This window comes from Mixophyes fleayi, chromosome 4 (assembly GCF_038048845.1).
Source record: "Mixophyes fleayi isolate aMixFle1 chromosome 4, aMixFle1.hap1, whole genome shotgun sequence".
NCBI lineage: Eukaryota > Metazoa > Chordata > Amphibia > Anura > Limnodynastidae > Mixophyes > Mixophyes fleayi.
Window position 1 is genome coordinate 121,867,936 of NC_134405.1, and position 18,186 is coordinate 121,886,121.

General features: G+C 37.1%; 1 protein-coding gene across 1 annotated transcript in view; it reads right to left on the reverse strand.

Annotated features, from left to right (window-relative positions):
- Window positions 1–18,186, reverse strand: part of TRPM1 (transient receptor potential cation channel subfamily M member 1) — a 163,691-nt gene that overhangs the window by 3,709 nt on the left and 141,796 nt on the right. The window contains exons 21-25 of the mRNA XM_075208119.1: window positions 14,579–14,707; window positions 12,826–13,077; window positions 12,092–12,266; window positions 4,061–4,205; window positions 764–966 (exon numbers count right to left, since the gene is read on the reverse strand). Coding sequence (XP_075064220.1) covers window positions 764–966; window positions 4,061–4,205; window positions 12,092–12,266; window positions 12,826–13,077; window positions 14,579–14,707 — 904 coding nt within the window. The remainder of the gene's footprint in view (window positions 1–763; window positions 967–4,060; window positions 4,206–12,091; window positions 12,267–12,825; window positions 13,078–14,578; window positions 14,708–18,186) is intronic.

The following is an 18,186-nucleotide window of genomic DNA, read 5'->3' on the forward strand; positions in this document are numbered from 1 at the left end:
ATTCTGTGAAATGTCCATTTACAAATAGAGGGCCTGATTCATTAAGGATCTTAACTTGAGAAACATCTTATTTCAGTCTCCTGGACAAAACCATGTTACAATGCAAGGGGTGCAAATAAGTATTCTGTTTTGCACATAAGTTAAATACTGACTGTTTTTTCATGTAGCACACAAATACTTGATAGCTTATTTGTGCACTGAAATTTAAAGTTGATATTTGTGTTCTACATGAAAAAACTGTCAGTATTTAACTTATGTGCAAAACAGAATGCCAATTTGCACCCCTTGCATAGTAACATGGTTTTGTCCAGGAGACTGAAATAAGAAGTTTCTCAAGTTAAGATCCTTAATGAATCAGGCCCAGAGTGTGGAAGCATGGCGAAACAAAAGATTGTATTGCTGAAACTTCGGAACCTGTGTAAAGGGCTATTCCACCACAAAGCTCGATTTATGTGACAATTCACCACGATTTTGCACCTCTCTAATTCCCAGTGAACTGCTCAGCTGTACTCTCAATTATGTTAGAACTCCCAGTGACTTTATTGGCTGCATTCTCAGTTATGTCACTGGCACCCACTAAAATTATTACCTATATTTTACGAATATTGGTTCAAGCTTCTCCATTGTGTGCTGGCATCAGGTGTACCTTATTAGCCACTGGTAATTAAGAGAAAAAAACGTAAAGAATCGTCAAGTCTGAAGAAGACCTGCATGTGTGTACAATCAATCTGTGGAACAGAAGTCCACGCTCCCTGCAACTTACTCAGCCCTCTGTCTCGCTCATCTTGGTCACCTTCTTGTATCTTTTTGCAGCAGCAACAAATGCGTTTCAAAATAATGAACAGGTGGCTGAAGATTATCATTGGAGGCGGCAACACAGGCCGGTCATGGAAAGTCATGATTAGCTGGTAACGCTGGAACTTCCACACTTGGTTTGAAATTGACTTGACTTCAAAAAAGGTATTGCTGTAAAATAAATGATTACAGTACATGTGTCATACAGCTGCCATTACTAACGTTAGTGATATTATTACTTTGTAAAGGGCTCATATAGAGTTGGAAGCGTTTGCTCCTTGACTGTAATCAGGAAAAGATGCATGCATGAAACAGCATAAGAGGCAACAAGATGTGCACATGGACGTATTTTCAGTGTGTACGGAAATGTTTATTTTATGCAAAAAAAGCAGCTGTATATCCAACTGTCAGGGGCAGGCTGGGCAGGGGGGCAGGGGAGTATGTGCCCCCTGGCTGGTCCCATAGTGAGCTACATTGGGCTGGGTCACTGGGCCACCTGCATTTTTTCCCCCCTTTAAAATAGGATGCTGAATTGAGTCTTGCCCACCGGGCTGAAATTTGCCAGCCCTCCCCTGCCAACTGTACATGAGCCCCTAAACATATGCATTGCTAGATATGTCCGCAGGTTGCCAAATCTCCATTCTATTGAACTGTGTACTTCTAGTTAAAAATTGTACATTCAAACATCTTATATATACCTAATATTTGTGCAAGACTTTATTGGAATGACTTCCAAATCATATAATGAAGTGTCTGAGACAATGTTGAGCAGGTATCACATATTCAAGAGGATTGTGTCCAAGTTAGACACTCCTATGGAAGACTCAATTTAATAGTTGCCTTTGTTGGATGTCAGGTTGTACAACCAGGTCACACAAGACTCAATCAGTGTGGTAGTATGCACACAGATTGCAGTCATTACACAATCATCCAACTGAATGATAGAAATCTGATGACTGGCACCTGAAAATAAGTAACCTATAAACTAAATATGCAAAGTTAGTTTGTCCAATTAAGTAATGTACAATTTTCCATTATTGCTTTTATAAACGAAATATTTTTACTGGCACTTTTGCGTCTAATCAAACATATTATTTGCTTTTTGTTTAGCAAGTGTTTTATTGTCTTTAAACCTGAGCAAGCAGCAGATGGCAGAATTCTACACAAATGTAGTGTGTTTTCTGCCATATGAAATTGCTTCATTAGAAGTATTAGGCTTAGCTGGGCTGTGCACTGCTTTCTTAATAAGCTTACATTACCATCTGCTTTCTCTTAAACAGTGACTGTCTGTTTTCTGTGGGTCGCCAAGTATATTCTAGGAAAAACTATACGGTTTGACAGTTGGCTCTACTCTGAAATAAAGAATATGAGTATCATCCATCAGAAGAGATTATCTTGTTTAGGAACTTTATGGCAGTAATGCTTTTCAAAGAAAACCAAAATAATTCTTGTTGATTTTTAAACTTGCCCACAGCTGCTGTTTTCTTTGTGATTTATCTGCTTACGTCTTGGCAAAGGAAACCATTGAGTATATTCTCTGTGTTGCAAAATGTAACACCAGACCAGCAAGTTAAAATGTGCCCTTTATAGTGTTAAAATATAAAAGCATTTTATTGGATGTGGTTAAACATTAAATATATTGTTTATCTTTACTTAGAAAAATGTGAAAATTATTTGTACAATATTATTACAAGTTTTTAAATGTAGCATAGAATGTTTTTAATATGTACACAATAACATTCAATTAAACTGCAAGAATATAAATATATGTAAAAGTGACATAGAACAAAAAATAATGTAGCAAAATTATAAAATTAAATAATACATAATATATTTTTTTATTTGAATCTTGTTTTATTGGCTTTATGCTGATTTTCATCCCCTGTTCTGTTCTCTGGCCACTTTTGCATTGATGACCATGGAATCAGTGAAATGAACAGGTATACAGCTAGTAGGAAGTTGTAACCAGTGGCAGCTGGTATTGGGCCTGGCATTGAAGGGGGCCAGGCAATGCACTCGTGAGGCTGCTGCTCTGCTCTTCTGTGATCGCCAGCCCTCCTCCCAGAATTGGCATGGATCATCGCTTCCCCAAAAATATTTTTGCTATGGGATTGACTGTTAAGTATTGTAACTGTGAGGCTGTAGTATTGTAACTGTGAGGCTCTAGTTGGCTGTCATTTAAGCCTTCAGTATGAATGAAGTTCATGATAAAGAAGTAAATGAGGCATGATATATATTTATTTTTTTTCCAGCAAGTTGGTAGGATCATTCGTAATTTTAATATGCTGATTCTTGTGGTACGTTTAACTAGGGCCATATTCTATTTAGTCCTCACCTCCTGCTTGTTCATCATCACCATTTATTTATATAACGCCACTAATTCCACAACGCTGTACAGAGAACTCACTTACATCAGTCCCTGCCCCATTGGGGCTTACAGTCTAAATTCCCTAACACACATACACACACAGAGACAGACAGACACACAGAGACAGACACAGACTAGTGTCAATTTGTTAGCAGCCAATTAACCTACCAGTATGTTTTTGGAGTGTGGGAGGAAACCGGAGCACTCGGAGGAAACCCACGCAAACCTGGGGAGAACATACAAACTCCACACAGATAAGGCCATGGTCGGGAATTGATCTCATGACACCAATGCTGGAAGGCAAAAGTGCTAACCACTAAGCCACTGTGCTGCCCAGGAACTGTTCAGTTTTTAAGTGGATGGAAAAGGAAAAACCTGTAGGGAGATCATCAGAAAGGTCATAGGAGCAGGTTAGGACAGGGCTACATGTGACTGGAATGGCGTCATTGTATGAGTAGAGGAATGGAACCAAACAGGAAGCCAGGGACTGAGAGTTAGATCGTGGAATTGGCAAGGTTACCTAACGGCACAGAGGTGTGAAGCAAGGCTCCTATCAAACTGATGCCGAAAACTGTGGTGTCAAAGTCCAGTCTATATGAAATTAAGTTTTGTACATCCAACTTTTATAGTGAATTCAGTTGAAACACAACACTGTAAATATTTTCAGGCAGTTTCCCTGTCCAGTTCAGCTTACAGTTTATGGTGACACATGCAGAGAAACAAAAACAAGTCCAAGGTCTCGAGGAGTCAGCACTGGGAAAATGAATCATGATTACAATTTCATTGTGATACAGTCAGTGTCCTTACCACTGAATACTGGGGTGTAGTATAGCATAATCAAATATTTATATTTCACGTACATGCATTATTTTAACAATGTAATAATTGAAAACTTACTTGAACACTGCTATTAACAGGTTTACTAAGAGGATGTTTGCCACAAGTAAATAACACGCCATGATGGCGGGAGTGAGCCAAGCCCCAGGGATACATGGAGGAAGGCGTTTTCCATCGTCATCATATAGATTATCACCACAAGGAGCTGCAACAAAATACAACACATTTTTTCCTCATTTCTACTATAATATGCATTAAAGTACATTGAGAGAAATGTTTTATTATGTAGTGGAAAAAACACTAGGAAACGAGTGGAAAGGTGTTTCACAGCATTAGAGCCTTACATGTATGTTCCTGCTCTACAGTATGTTATTGCGGCAGTCATCATCATCATCATCAACTTGATTTTAATGTAAAATAATCACGGGGACTTCTGCCCTCCAATACAATTTTAACTCTCTGGGGCCAACAGGTTGCCCGCGGCCGCACGCGACATGGTGATGATCCACATCAGCATGTTTCTTTACACTAAAGCCTTAGGGAGCTATAACAGTGGTGTACCTGGATATGCAGCCTGCTCTAAATATAAAGCTTGTGTTTACACAGCTCCGATTCACCTCTCCAGGCGTAGGGAGCCCAAGTGCAAGTTACGTAGATTCAAAAGTCTGTTTGTTTTTTCTGCACACTTAAATCAGGCCAAAAGGTTGTTCAGCTAGGGAAGAACTTTGACAAAGTCAGTTAGTGTTTGAGAGGTTTGAGGCATTTCATGACTACTGCTATGTGCAAGATAGAAACATTTGTTTTGTTCTTGTGAAAACCTTGGTTTCTTACACAGCTCCTCATTTAACACACATGACATCATTTAAAAAAAAAAAAAAGAGCAGCGTGAAGTGTGTTTAAATTTATTATAACCAATTATGTATCTGACTATTTTGCCCCTAAAGGTTTTTGTTAGAACAGCCAAATTACACTTGAAGGAAGCAGCAATCACATCAGCCCAATAGTTGCATGTTCAAATCTGGCACCAATTAAAGTGGCTCTTTACAACATTGTACATAACAGAGATGAAGATAAAAATGGAACCTTATATCTACTCAATGAGGTCATTCTTCTTTGCCTGGGGTACCATCAACATCCAAATTTTACAAACAGCTGTGACAGCTGTGTTATGGGTTACAGGCATCCATTATCTGCCATTAGGCTAATGTCAGACAGGGTACTCAGATGATCCTACACTAACATGTTTTAGCAAAAAGAATTTCAGAACCTGTGCTTAAGTCTGCCTTAAGACATATGTCATTAATAAATATATATATTTTTTTAAAAAAAACATTTATTCTCCCCTGATGCTGCATCCAGGGGCCTGCAAAATTAGGCAGTCCTCATTTTCTTTGCCTCCACCTGTCATGTTCTGAAAAAATACATATAGGCACATATAGGTACTTATTTTTTATAGTTTAATTCAAGTGAAAACAGTTAGTAACCTAACATTAGCCTAAATCTTTGTTTCTTAATGATGTGTTGTTCCTGAATTAATAACCAGTAAAGTTCATCTAACTGACTTAGTGGTTATTTTATCATTCTCCTATAGGGAGATCCTCAGAATATGGCCCATGGCCTTTGGCATATTTTAGACAAGTGGAAATGCAATAAAACAAAGCCGTACTGGTAACTATCTATTCTTCTACATTTGTGCTACCTTGTGATTCCCCTTATTTTATGCAAGTTATGAACATATTAGCTGTTCATACAAGAAGGGGTTCGGCAGCTCAACCCAAGAGCCAAACTACAAGATACTGTCCCATGTGGCCACAGACATGGGTGGCTATACTGGGTATTGTGGCCATGTGTAGTGATATTGGATCAGTTAGCAAATATGACAGCACGTTGCCAGCATAAGTCTTGAATAGAGGTTTTATTCTAGCCATTGAAATTTCACAGCACGTGACCAGCACGTGGTCAGCAATAGTCTTGAAAATAGTTTTTTTTCTAGACATAATAAAAATAATGGTATATAACAACAACACATATTAACAAGCATCAAATGACCTGGGGAAAAATCAAGAGCATTAGACAGCACAAGTGAGTCCAGAGCCACCTGTCTGTTGTCTCAAGCATGTAGTGATATCGTCATACTCGATATGTTTTGATCTCAGCAAGTCAAAAAGAGCAATTAAAGCAATTTGTACTATAATACATATAATTAAGTGCTCATGTAGAGTTGGACATATGTTGATTTATTCACAAAAAAATACACATTTCCATTGTGAGAATGTGCACCAAAATTGTGTATGCATCCGTCCATATGCATCTTAAGTTGCATCCTACTGGTAAGGTGGAATGGAGATGAAAGGGGCAGACACACATAGGCTGTGTACAGTAAGGACGTGTTAATGTAATTAGGACTGAAACGACTTGTGTGTATGTCTTTCAGGTGCTGGAGGACTGGTGCAACAAGACGATGATGTTCAGCAGCAATAGCTAGTCACACATTGGCTGACTGTCAATTGACCTCTCCAGCTGATAATATTTAATTCATTAATGTGGCTGCTATATTATATGAAGATGTAGCGGCGTATTCATAATACTTCATAGATATATACAGTTGGACTGTAACAAAAAAATATGATTTTTAAACTGGGAAATAGCAGATGTTTGTATTTAATTTAATTTCACTTAATTTGTATTTTGTTTGTATTTAATTATATTTTGTGCAGTAAATGCAACTTTAACATTTATTAATAAGACTGTAAAGATACTGTTGTGTGTTATGTATATGACACTACATTATATTATTGTATTGTGTACAGATAGGGTAATGTGACTTTCTCATTTGCCACTAACACTGATAAACCACATCTGGTACATGTGCTAGTGGTTGAGAGCTGTAATGTGTTTTGCGTCTTACAAAACATATGCAAGGAAATGCGCTTTTTCATGCGTGCGTATTTTACCGCCATTGTTTGGGAGCAAATACGTCCAACTCCACATAAGTCCCTTAGTGAGCAAAATGTTCAGACTGTAAAATATCTGTTTACAAGAATCACATTTATTTGTAAGTGTCTTTCTTTGCAAATCTGCAGCTGAACCACTTTTCGACAATTAGAGGAATGTTTGGTTACCAAAAATATCTATTTCTATGCATGACATTCTAGGGAAACAAAGACTGTCAAACTTACGATTTATCTCCATTGCGTAAACTGTTCAGAAAAACAGCAGGATGCACAGGAGAGAAGAAAGGGGAAATGTAATAGTAGTAAGAAAAAGACAGAAATCTGAAAGAATTAAAAAGCAAGAATCATGTAATAGGCAAGAATCCATGTTTTGTAACCCCTTATACCATTCTTACCAACAGTCCTGATATTTGGCAGCCAAAGTGGGGCCTCATTCAAATTGGCACTAGAAGGCGTGGAACGGGGTGTCGTTTTGGTGGATTGGGTGTGTCCTAATTTGTTATCAGATTTGATGTTCCTAATAGCTTAAAAATATAAGGAGCAGCAGACACTGATGACCCTGACTGAAGGAGTAAGACTCTTCTGAAGTGTTTATGCTATGAAGGTTTCCTATCAGGCTATAGGAAGAATAAAAGAGATGTGCCAGTAAAGGTTGAGAAGCGATGTCTGCACCACTTTGCTACCATAGACTAGTAGGATTCATCCTCAGCAAAAGTATTAAAGCTGCATAAGACAAATGTCATCCATCACCAGCACAGTGTCTGGAAGGGATGACAGCCTTTATTTCCAGATGATAAAGTGTGGTCATAAGCAGCGATATTACTCACTGAAAGCTGAAAAACCTCTAAAGTAGGAGCTTTAGTTTGGTTTGCTCCACGACAAAAGGATCAATATAAATTAAAAATATTATTTAATATTTAATTATAATTAATCAAAGGCAGTAAAGGGATAAATGGGGCTATAGAAACAGAGGTTGACTTCGTACAAGTCTACATAGACAAGATTTATGGTATTAGAAGAACCTAAGTACTCAGCCTATACACTCAGATGTTAGACCTTTCAAGAATGGTTACAAGTGACGTGGTAAACAGCAGCACATTTGGCCCTGCGTCTTCTCTGAGGTGAGGGAAATATGTCCCTTATCAGTGACAGCATAAAAAAAAAGATACAGCCACAAAAGGATGTCCTCCATGGTCTTTTTTCAACCTTATTATGTAAGTAGTTGACCCTATCTATCGACAGCTACTGCAACAAAATATGACATAGGTCTTGCTATCAAAATAATAATTTTTCATTAATAATGATATATACCTACAGTAATCAAAGCACGTTGTAATAAAAGATTTACTTAATCTTCGCTGTTGTGCTTCCTGCCATAAAAATTAACATCTTTCTTCTCTTGTATGTAGAAATAATTTGAATAAAAATCTATTCAGGAACACAAAAATTGATGGTGATAGGCCCTTTTATCATAGTGTCACACAGGCGCTTTGAACAATGGAAATTACTAGCCATAGCGCTCGAAATGTTCCTTGCTGGCACATTGAAGTGAATGTGGAACACCTATCTGGGGAGCGCACAGTTCAAAAACTCTGCATGCATAGTTTAATAGCTCCCACGTGACACTGAAAGAAGGTTTTCCATTAACTTTAATGTTTTCAGCCTTTTTCAGCTAGTAAAGAGCCAGTGTCCAAAGTATTGTTTTATGGGCTGAAGAGATATTCAAAAGAATATAGCCTATCAATTTACCGGGAAATATTGACAGACTATGTCTCATGCTTTAGTTTTGTCCCTATTTCCTAGTGAATTAATAGGCTAAATATTGGTTCAGCCCAAAAAAAGGTTGCCTTCACTGAGAGTCGGCATCTGGTACACTTTAAGGCTTGTGAGATTGCTATATGAACTAGAACTTAATTTCACAATGTGACCCATCATAAAAAAAGTATTGGAAATGTAAAAGTACTTACGTGTGTGGAGAAATCATCTACAGTAAAAAAATGGCTGGCAGATGATCAAGCTCAATCTTGTATACATTTTTTTTTGCAAGACAATGCCAAAGAACTAGGGTCATCCACACAAATCCTTCCTTTCATAAATGTTTAAAGTGTACAGCAATATAAATGTATGTAAAAGGCACGCTTAACTCTATACATAAAAATAAGTCATTCAAGTGAACATACCCACATTACGTAAGGGATTATTATTTTTAAATGACTTTTCCTTATGAATAAAACAGGATAATATATTTGTTTGTTTATAAGCTACAGCTAATTATCTACTTTATTATATCATTTACTTTTTTAATGCTGCTGTATATTATATACTGTGACAGCACCAGAAATCCCTATGCCAAGCACAAATATATTCTACAGTATAAGACTTGTGTGGATGATAATTACAAGATATGGTTCTGCTCCATGTTATCCAAGAAAGAAAATAAACATAATAACATTTGCATATTCATGAAGCAGACATGTAAAACTTCGATGTTACTGATATCAATATATATTGGGTAAAACTTATTGGGGAGGTCACACACTTTGTTGGAAGAATTGCTGCATTTCTTCAGTTGTTAATAAACCTCTTCATATTAATTTATATTTTAATTAGTACATTAGTAAGTTAGACTTTTGCAAACTCAACAAGAGGTTGTATCGGCCCTTCTTCAGAGGACCGCTCAGATACAGACAGATAGCCACATATACTCCACAAAACGCCAGCTTGACATATTTGCATTACAGTAAATGTAAGCTCATTATGTTTCTATATAATGAAAAACAGCATGTATTTAAAACTAAATCAATTTACACATAGATCTTGTTTAAAAAAAACATACAAGTCAGAGATTATTTGATGAAGGCATTCTCATGAGCATTTTTAATAGAGAATTTTGTTTTTCTGAATTGTGGGTTTCAGACACTTCCCACAAACTCTAGCTTTTGAAGCAATTTCATTCACCTTTATAGAACTTAAAGTAACTTTTATAATTAAAAGCAACCAGTTGCTGTTGACTTGATATTGTATAGTGAGAGAGATTGAGATTGAGAGAGATCATCATGACTGCTCAGGCAAATGTGACACTTAAAGACATTTCTTTACAGAATTAATTATCTAAGAACCTTTATTTCTAATATATTATAATTTATAATAGTGTGTTAATGGTTATTAAAGGTGTTAGAGATTAATTAAATACAATGTGTTAACCTAGTTGCCACTTGTACATCTGGGGAGGATTCAACCAATGCAAATGAATTAAATGTTCTATTAAAAATAGCTTGACATACTGGGTCACTGAACACTGTAGAGTTTGCTGAATAGCATGAAGGAGGCCATGTCATTGGGCCAGTTGTTTGTACACCTCATACACAAACGCTGGAAGAGGAATTTCCCCCTAGCATACAGGGCATGAGGATATACCAGGGCACTTCTATTTGTGTTTTTGAACATTTATCAATTTTGAATAAACTGGACATGTTCTTTAATAAATAAATGCTACGCTGTGATACATCAGAGTGCATCAAAGCTCCTACACTTTCTATACTAGTTAAAGTGACATTTAGTTCTACAGTACCACTAGCAGAGCTAGTTTGTGCACAGGCTTCTGTGAAATGATGTATAAGCTCCCAAACTTCAATTTCCATATGACTTTCTTTAAATTATAAATTGTAATTAAATATCTAAGATATCCTCCATTACAGACTGCAAAAATTTGATTTTTAGAAATTATTAAATGGCTGTCAAAATTGATCAAATATTTTCAAATTCACAGTGACAGAACTTTCACCCCCAACATCTTTAAAAAATATTCCATGGTTGCTAAGAGAAATGTTGATAAGATTAATCTTGGGAGCCAGCGTATCCAAATGGAGAAGTGACACTTAGTAATAATGATAATATTGAGGCATGGATGATGGTACTTGTATAGTTTGGTGTCACTACCTACAAACAGTTTTTGCATACTTTTAAATTCAATGTTTCTGGACCAAAGCTAAGGAACAACATATTTTACCGACTAAAGCAAGGCGTTACTAATGGAACAATTAAGAATTTTGCAGACAGTTATACCTATAACTTTATAGCTCTCTCTTTCATTTTGAAAGATGAATGGGGAGTAGCTGGATTCTCCCACAAAGACCACAGACTTGTATGTAAAATAGATTGGCAATGCAACGTTTCTTAAGAAAGTGGATAATGAACCAGAAATGGAGGAACTAAGGACACTGACAGTCCATTTTTACATTGGATGCCATTTGTGTAGCTTACAATGACTGCTATGCAGTGCAAGACCAGCTTTGGACCCGCCATGCTCCTTGAAATGTGCAAATGCACCCAGGTATCCACTGAGGTGCATAAGTTTACATGTGTTAAGTAAAGAGGCACAAAGTGGATCCCCGTAAAAGTATAGAGTGAGATCCAAAGATTGTCATTCCTGAGCTGGTGCAAAATTGAAGTCCCTTTGCAGAGTGTAAATGCTCATGCGTCCTTGTGCAAGGAGTGGAAGGAATGAAATCCTCTAAAAATTCTCCCTCTCATGCCTTCAACTTGTTTAAGGGGGAACACAGGGGGAACTCTCAATTTCTGCACTGCACAACAAAACTAGGAGCTCTGAGGCTCCACTCTGTACAACTAACACTCTGCAAACTCCTCCTCTCTACCTGAGTAAACTCCTCCTCTCTGTCTGTGCAAACTCCTTCTCTCTGTCTGTGCAAACTCCTCCTCTCTGCCTGTGCAATCTCCTCCTCTCTGTCTGTGCAAACTCCTCCTCTCTGCCTGTGCAATCTCCTCCTCTCTGTGCAAACTCCTCCTCTCTGTCTGTGCAAACTCCTCCACAGATGCCAACATCTTGCTCTATAAACATATGCGCTTTATTGGCAAAAGCACTAATGCAAATATAAGAGGGATCTGCTCTGCACCTTGCCATTTTGTGCTTTGAAAATGAGGCCCCATGGCTGCAAAATAAATGCAGTAATTTATTATCTCATACATAACATTTTAGGATAGGATGCAGATGTCAACAAATAGAATATGCTACATTGCATTTTATGCATTTTAAATTAAAGCACGCAATCTGTTAATTTAGATTGATCATCTGCCTGGGAAACAGGAAACAAAATCTTACTATGAACTCTAGTCTTACGGTCTATCTGGTCTGCAAACACCTCGCCGTATATCATCCAGTATGGCATATAAAAGATGTTGCGGGCTAGTCTCCATGATGGCTCCTCATCAGGGTGTAAAATGGCTTGTCGGGCCACTCCAAAACTCATCAATACCACCAGCATGATAATGACAAAATACAGCATGTCAATCATCTACAAAACATGAAATAATAAGATTAAGAAACCTTCATGAGACACATTTGCTTGTAATGTTTTGAGTAGAAATGTAAGCTAAAAGTGCACACATTTTTGAAAAATAAATAAATGTAAAATATAATGAAAACATTGATCAACATCATTAAGGGTAGTTCGCCATAATGTACATACATACAATAGTTATCAGGAAAGAGTAAAAATAAAGGTCATTGGTGGTGGCTATGGTTAAAAAATGGGAAATTCTGGCAAAATTGAGTTCATATCTAATGCAATTAATACTTATTAAATCACAGAAAAAAATTGTTCTCAAGCTATATACAAGAAATATACATGTTGAAATCACATTTTTTAAGCTATGGCTATTTCTCCTGGTGTTGGCCAGTATAAACTACCTAAGTCCAATATTACACTATACTCTATATATATGTAGGTTCATGCATAGTAAACCCAGTACCTATGACCCAACAGTGGATATTTCAACATAACATATTATTATATCAACTTATTTTATTCTGTTGTTGTCAACTGGTTTTAAATAATCTTTACATGCAATTACCATTTTTCCAATCATCATGACATAGGGTCCAAGGTATTTGTTGACTCCAAAAATATCCAGAACTCGAATGTACCAAAAGATGATGTCAACGCAGTAAATGACTCTACCATAACCCATATATGGCTGATTCTGCAGTCGAAGAATTGCTCCAATTATAAACACTGAAATGGCCACAAGGTCAGTGATATTCCAATATTCTTGTAACCAAACCTTCACTTTTTGGCTTAGCTTTCCTGGTTCAGACATTAAAATCTGCAGATAAAAACAAATCAGCACAAAGTTCATTAAAACAAAAACATAATTACATTGCAAAAACAGTACATTCAAATCACTACTGCACTACAAAAACAATACAAAACAGTGTAATTTGTGTAAAGTAAGTGGTGTTGTCCTATGTGCTAGCAATTTTTTTTCTTTTGGTACAACAACACTGTTGTCATTTAACTATTTCCACTTCAATAATTGTTCCCTATAAGCGGAGATCTGGAAGTGAAAGTGTTACCTGCTCCTAGTAGTATGTCTACTCCCTAGCAATCCAAGTTTCATGTGCTCTAAGCTGTCCAGTTCAAAGGGAAGTCATCTCTAATAACTTTTTAAGATACTGGTGCTCTACATGGATCCAAAATTAGACTACACCTGTACCCAGTAGGTTACATGATTGATTTATTGCATACAGCAGGGTTTCTCAACTTATTTTGTACCTCTTATGTTGGTATATATTTTCTAAGCATCCCCTGTTGTGTCAAAAATTATTGCCAGTAACCTTTAAATTGTATACATTTATTCCCAGAACACCCTAGTGTTTATTTTTGCAAATAAATATTTTATGTCTTCAAATGTTTTAGAAATACTCAATTTGTTTTTAATATGTGTGATCCATTCTTCATTCTCACTAATACCCATTTTTACTATAGTTGAAGAAGTGGAAGTACCTCCTGGATCTGTCTAAGGTATCCTTGGAGACATATGTGCCTTAGACTGAGAAACACTAGTCTACAGGTGTGTATTTCAATGAACTGAGAACAATATCTGTGACAATGACATTGATACATAAGACTATAGCTCTGGAAGGGTATTGAAATCTGCGTACAATGTCGCTATCCTGCCTCATCAACAGTGCGGAGCAGATCACTTGATCCAAAAAAGTCTCAAATGAGGGATTAGAGCCAAACATTATGGTCCTCATGTAGAGTTAGGAGCACAGCAAAAAAGGAGCAAATTTGCACCTTGACAAAACTATGTTGAACTGCCGGAGTGGGGCAAATTTAAAATGTGCGGACACATATAGAGATGGAAGGAGACATGCCCATGACCAACTCTAAATTGCAAGGTAAAAACAAAGCTGTCCAGATTTGTATGATACAAAAGCATCCAGTGTTTTTCCTGCCTGCAAAACATAAATGCATTTGCACCACTTACATTGCAACGTTTGTACAGGTGCAAATTTGTTCCTTTTTCTTGCTTTGCTCCTAACTTTAAATGAGACCCTTTCAGCTCTTAACATTGTATTGCCAAATCATTTGTAAAATTGCTATTTATTCCAAGGTAACAAATGTTGTTGGCTAATACTTATATATTAGTAATACAAAATAATATATTGATCATATTGATTATAGATAAAATAGATTTAGACAAACATTTTGGCATTTTAGAAGTTATATTTTTTTGTTGTAAGTTTGATCTTTGCTCACTTAGTAGCAATGGCTTTGTATATAAAAAAAAACAAAAACACAAAATCTAACAAGGTTCTCACCTCTCTCACTTTCTCTACTCCAAGAGTTAAGATATAGGAAATGACAATCCACTCCTGCAATGAAGGCAATAGCTCCATCTTCACCAAAATTACATAATTAAATAGGAATAAATACCCTAAGTACGAAATCTGGAAAATAAAAATATATATATTTATGTATACCAGAAATGTAACACTCTTAATAGTAAATAGTGGTGTGCTTGATTACACGATTAATTGATTTTATTGCTTTAAAAAAATAAAATAAATGTGTAAATTACTATTACTACTTTATCTAATTGAAATAAAGCTAAATTGTACATAAAAATAAAAAGGACAGACATGTATTGTTGTATAAGGTACATTTTCAAATTTTGAAACTATGTCTGTTGGCGGCACAATGGTTAAGTAGGGTCTCTGTGTAAAAAGGTGAAAAAGAATAACATACAGATATTTGTTCTGTCCTTGATCTGTGCTTGTTTAATCCCCTTAATATGATTTGGAAAGTATTACTAAAAGGTCAAATGGTTTAACACAGATATCACCTCTGAAGTTAACTCTGATCTGACCTAAGAAAGGTTCACAGATAAATTTATTCCTAATTCGGCTATAAAATATATGTGGTAAATCCCCCTACTGAGAAATATAATGATATCACAAGACATAGAATATTCTTATATACAGGGCTGGATTAAGGGAATGGAGGCCCCTGGGCTAAGGGGATTCCATTTCCCCGTGAGGGACCCCCCTGTGATCCGAGCCGCCCCCCCTGGTGAGCTGTGTTATCTCAGGCTAAAATAAATAGAATGGATGAGAGAACAATAAAAAAGAAGAGCAAGTAGGTGCAGTGTATGAACAACTGTAAGATATACTGTTATTACAGATGACTGGTGTGAATATTTGTATCAGCAGCAGTGACATATAGCCTTATCTCTGTGACTCTGTAACATCACTAGTCATCATAGAAAATATATTTCCCTATGATGGCCATTTTAGGACATACCTGGTGTAACAAAGACAAAATGCGACACAATAGTGTCGTCCTCCATCAAATTTGTGACTTCATTTTTCCATTTTTGGGAGGTGCTCATATATACCCATAGATTGTAAGCTTGCAAGCAGGGCCTTCTTACCTCTTTGTCTGTATTACCCAATATTGTCTAATACCACGTTTGTCCCCAATTGGAAAGTGCTACGGATTTTGCTGGTGCTATATCAATAAATGTTGATGATGATGCTGATGATGAATAATACACTGCCTACTGTGAAACATAACGACAGTTGAAGTCACCTTGGAATATAATTACCACCTCTGCTCTTTTGTATGGTCACAGGCAGGGCTTTTGTTGGAATCTCTAGTGCCCTGCTGCCAGACTTGGCGCTCACCCATACCCCGACACCTATTCGAATCCCTCTGTGAGCAGGGATTCGGATGGAAGGGGATAGACGTCCACGCCAAACAAAATTTGGCGCAGAAGGGCTGGCGGCATTCCCTGGTAAGCATGATACCTTTCACCAGCCCAGCTCACAGGACTCCTCAGTGACCATCTCTGTCATGAATGTCCTAAAGAGGATATTGCAAGGTATTGTTGTCTTTGGCAACCTCTGACATTGTTAGCCACTGTTGTTAAAGATATATTTCACAGTTGTTGACACAAGTGTTCACATCACTCATATTAAAAATTGCACTGTTGTGCTAAAAGATATCTAGGTTTTTATGGAAACATTTTTTCGAAGTTATAGATGTTGAGGTAGTGGGAAACATTACACATAGAGAGGTTTATTAACTTTAGTACAAGTAATCAGTATCATTAGCCTGCTTATCCCTTGTATCCCATTAAATAATTATAGATTGTCGGTAGCATAACTAGAAATGAATGGGCCCTACTGCAAAGTTATTAAAACCAAAATAACACTCCTCCATTTATATTTACTATGCCAAAACACTACCCTACATTACAACATACCAATTACATATCTATAATAGATAAAGGTTAGGAATATTGAACCCAACACTAGTAAGTATAATTGCACAGACCCCATATTGCATTAAAACCATTGCATATTATAATCCTGACCATGAGTTTACACTGCCACGAAGGATAGACCCATGGCTGGGACGGTGCTGCTAAATCACATGAAGCTACAGCCTTAATGAACAGAGCAACCTGAGCCAATCTTAAACCGCTGGCAAAATACAGTAAGTTATGAATCAATTTTCATCTTTTTCACCAATCTTTTTCATCAATTTTCATCTTTTTCAGCTTTTGCCTCTACACCTAGGAATGATTTCAGAAATAACTACAGGAAAGATCATTTACAAGCCACAAAATAGGCAGCAGAGCATTTCATGGCTAGTCTAACTGTCTCCTGATGACAAGGGGCATGACAAGCCTGTGCCTACTTTTGCAGGTTTGTGAGACTGATTGGAAATGTGAATAATGTAAACATTAAAAAAAAATTACTCCCTTCAGTATTTTCAATTTTTCTATTTTTTCTCCTCAAGCACTGCTCAATTTAGTCTTATTTAGGTTTTGAAAGTGAGGGGACTTTGGGACTGTTTTTTTTACATTTGTCAACTATAGTACATTTTAATGTTTTTAGTAAACTGAAAGAAATGTGCCTAGAAACCCCATACAAAATGTGTCTGGAAGGTAAAAAAGATTCCCCATTTAAAGATTTGTGCCTGGTTTACCCCGTCTTCAAAGACATGCTAAAAATAAGTCCTTTTTGGGAAGAAAGATTCTCTATAGCCACCGACAAACCAGGAAAAGCCCCTGTAAATGGTCTCTCTCCACCACTTCAATCTATTTAAATGTTATTATTATTATTATTATTGATAATCTTTATTTATATGGCGCCACAAGATTTCCACAGCACTGTCCAAATACTAAAAACAGTAGAGCAAAACAGTACAGGGTAAGACAGAGCAAAACAAGTAGAACTAAGACTCCAAAGCTCCAAGCATAGCAAGTACAGTGACATTGGAGAAGAAGAAATGGTATTGAAACAGAAGGGAAGAGGGACCTGTTCGTAGGAACTTACATACTAATGGGAATAGAAACAGACAGCTGGCATGAGAAGAGTCAGTGGAGGGGATCAGGTGCAAGAGGAGACAGGGAAGAGGGAGGTGAGGAGAACAAGGCTGGAGAAGGTTAGGTGGATGGCTTGTAGGTCCTGAGGAATAGATGGGTTTTGAGAATCCGTGTGAAGGTGCTCAGATTATGGGAGCGAGGGAGGTCGTTCCAATGAAGGAGGGCAGCACGGGAGAAATCTTGAATTCTGGCATGGGATGAGGTGATCAGTGCAGAGAAGAGGCGACGGTCATTGGCTGAACGCAGGGAACGAGCAGGAGTGTGAATGGAGAGGAGGTAAGAGATATAAGGAGCAGTGGAATGGGACAGGACCTTGTAGGTGATGGTGAGGAGTTTGAAGAGGATTCTGTAGGAGAAAGGGAGCCAGTGCAGGGCAAGGCAGAGAGAGAGGCAGAGGAAGAGCGGCGTGAAAGAAAGATGAGTCTCGAAGCCTCATTGAGAATAGAGCGAAGGGGGGTGAGATGGGAGTGAGGGAGATATAAATATCTTATCTCTAAAAACAAAATATTGTTTTTGTATGGGGAACAAGAAAAT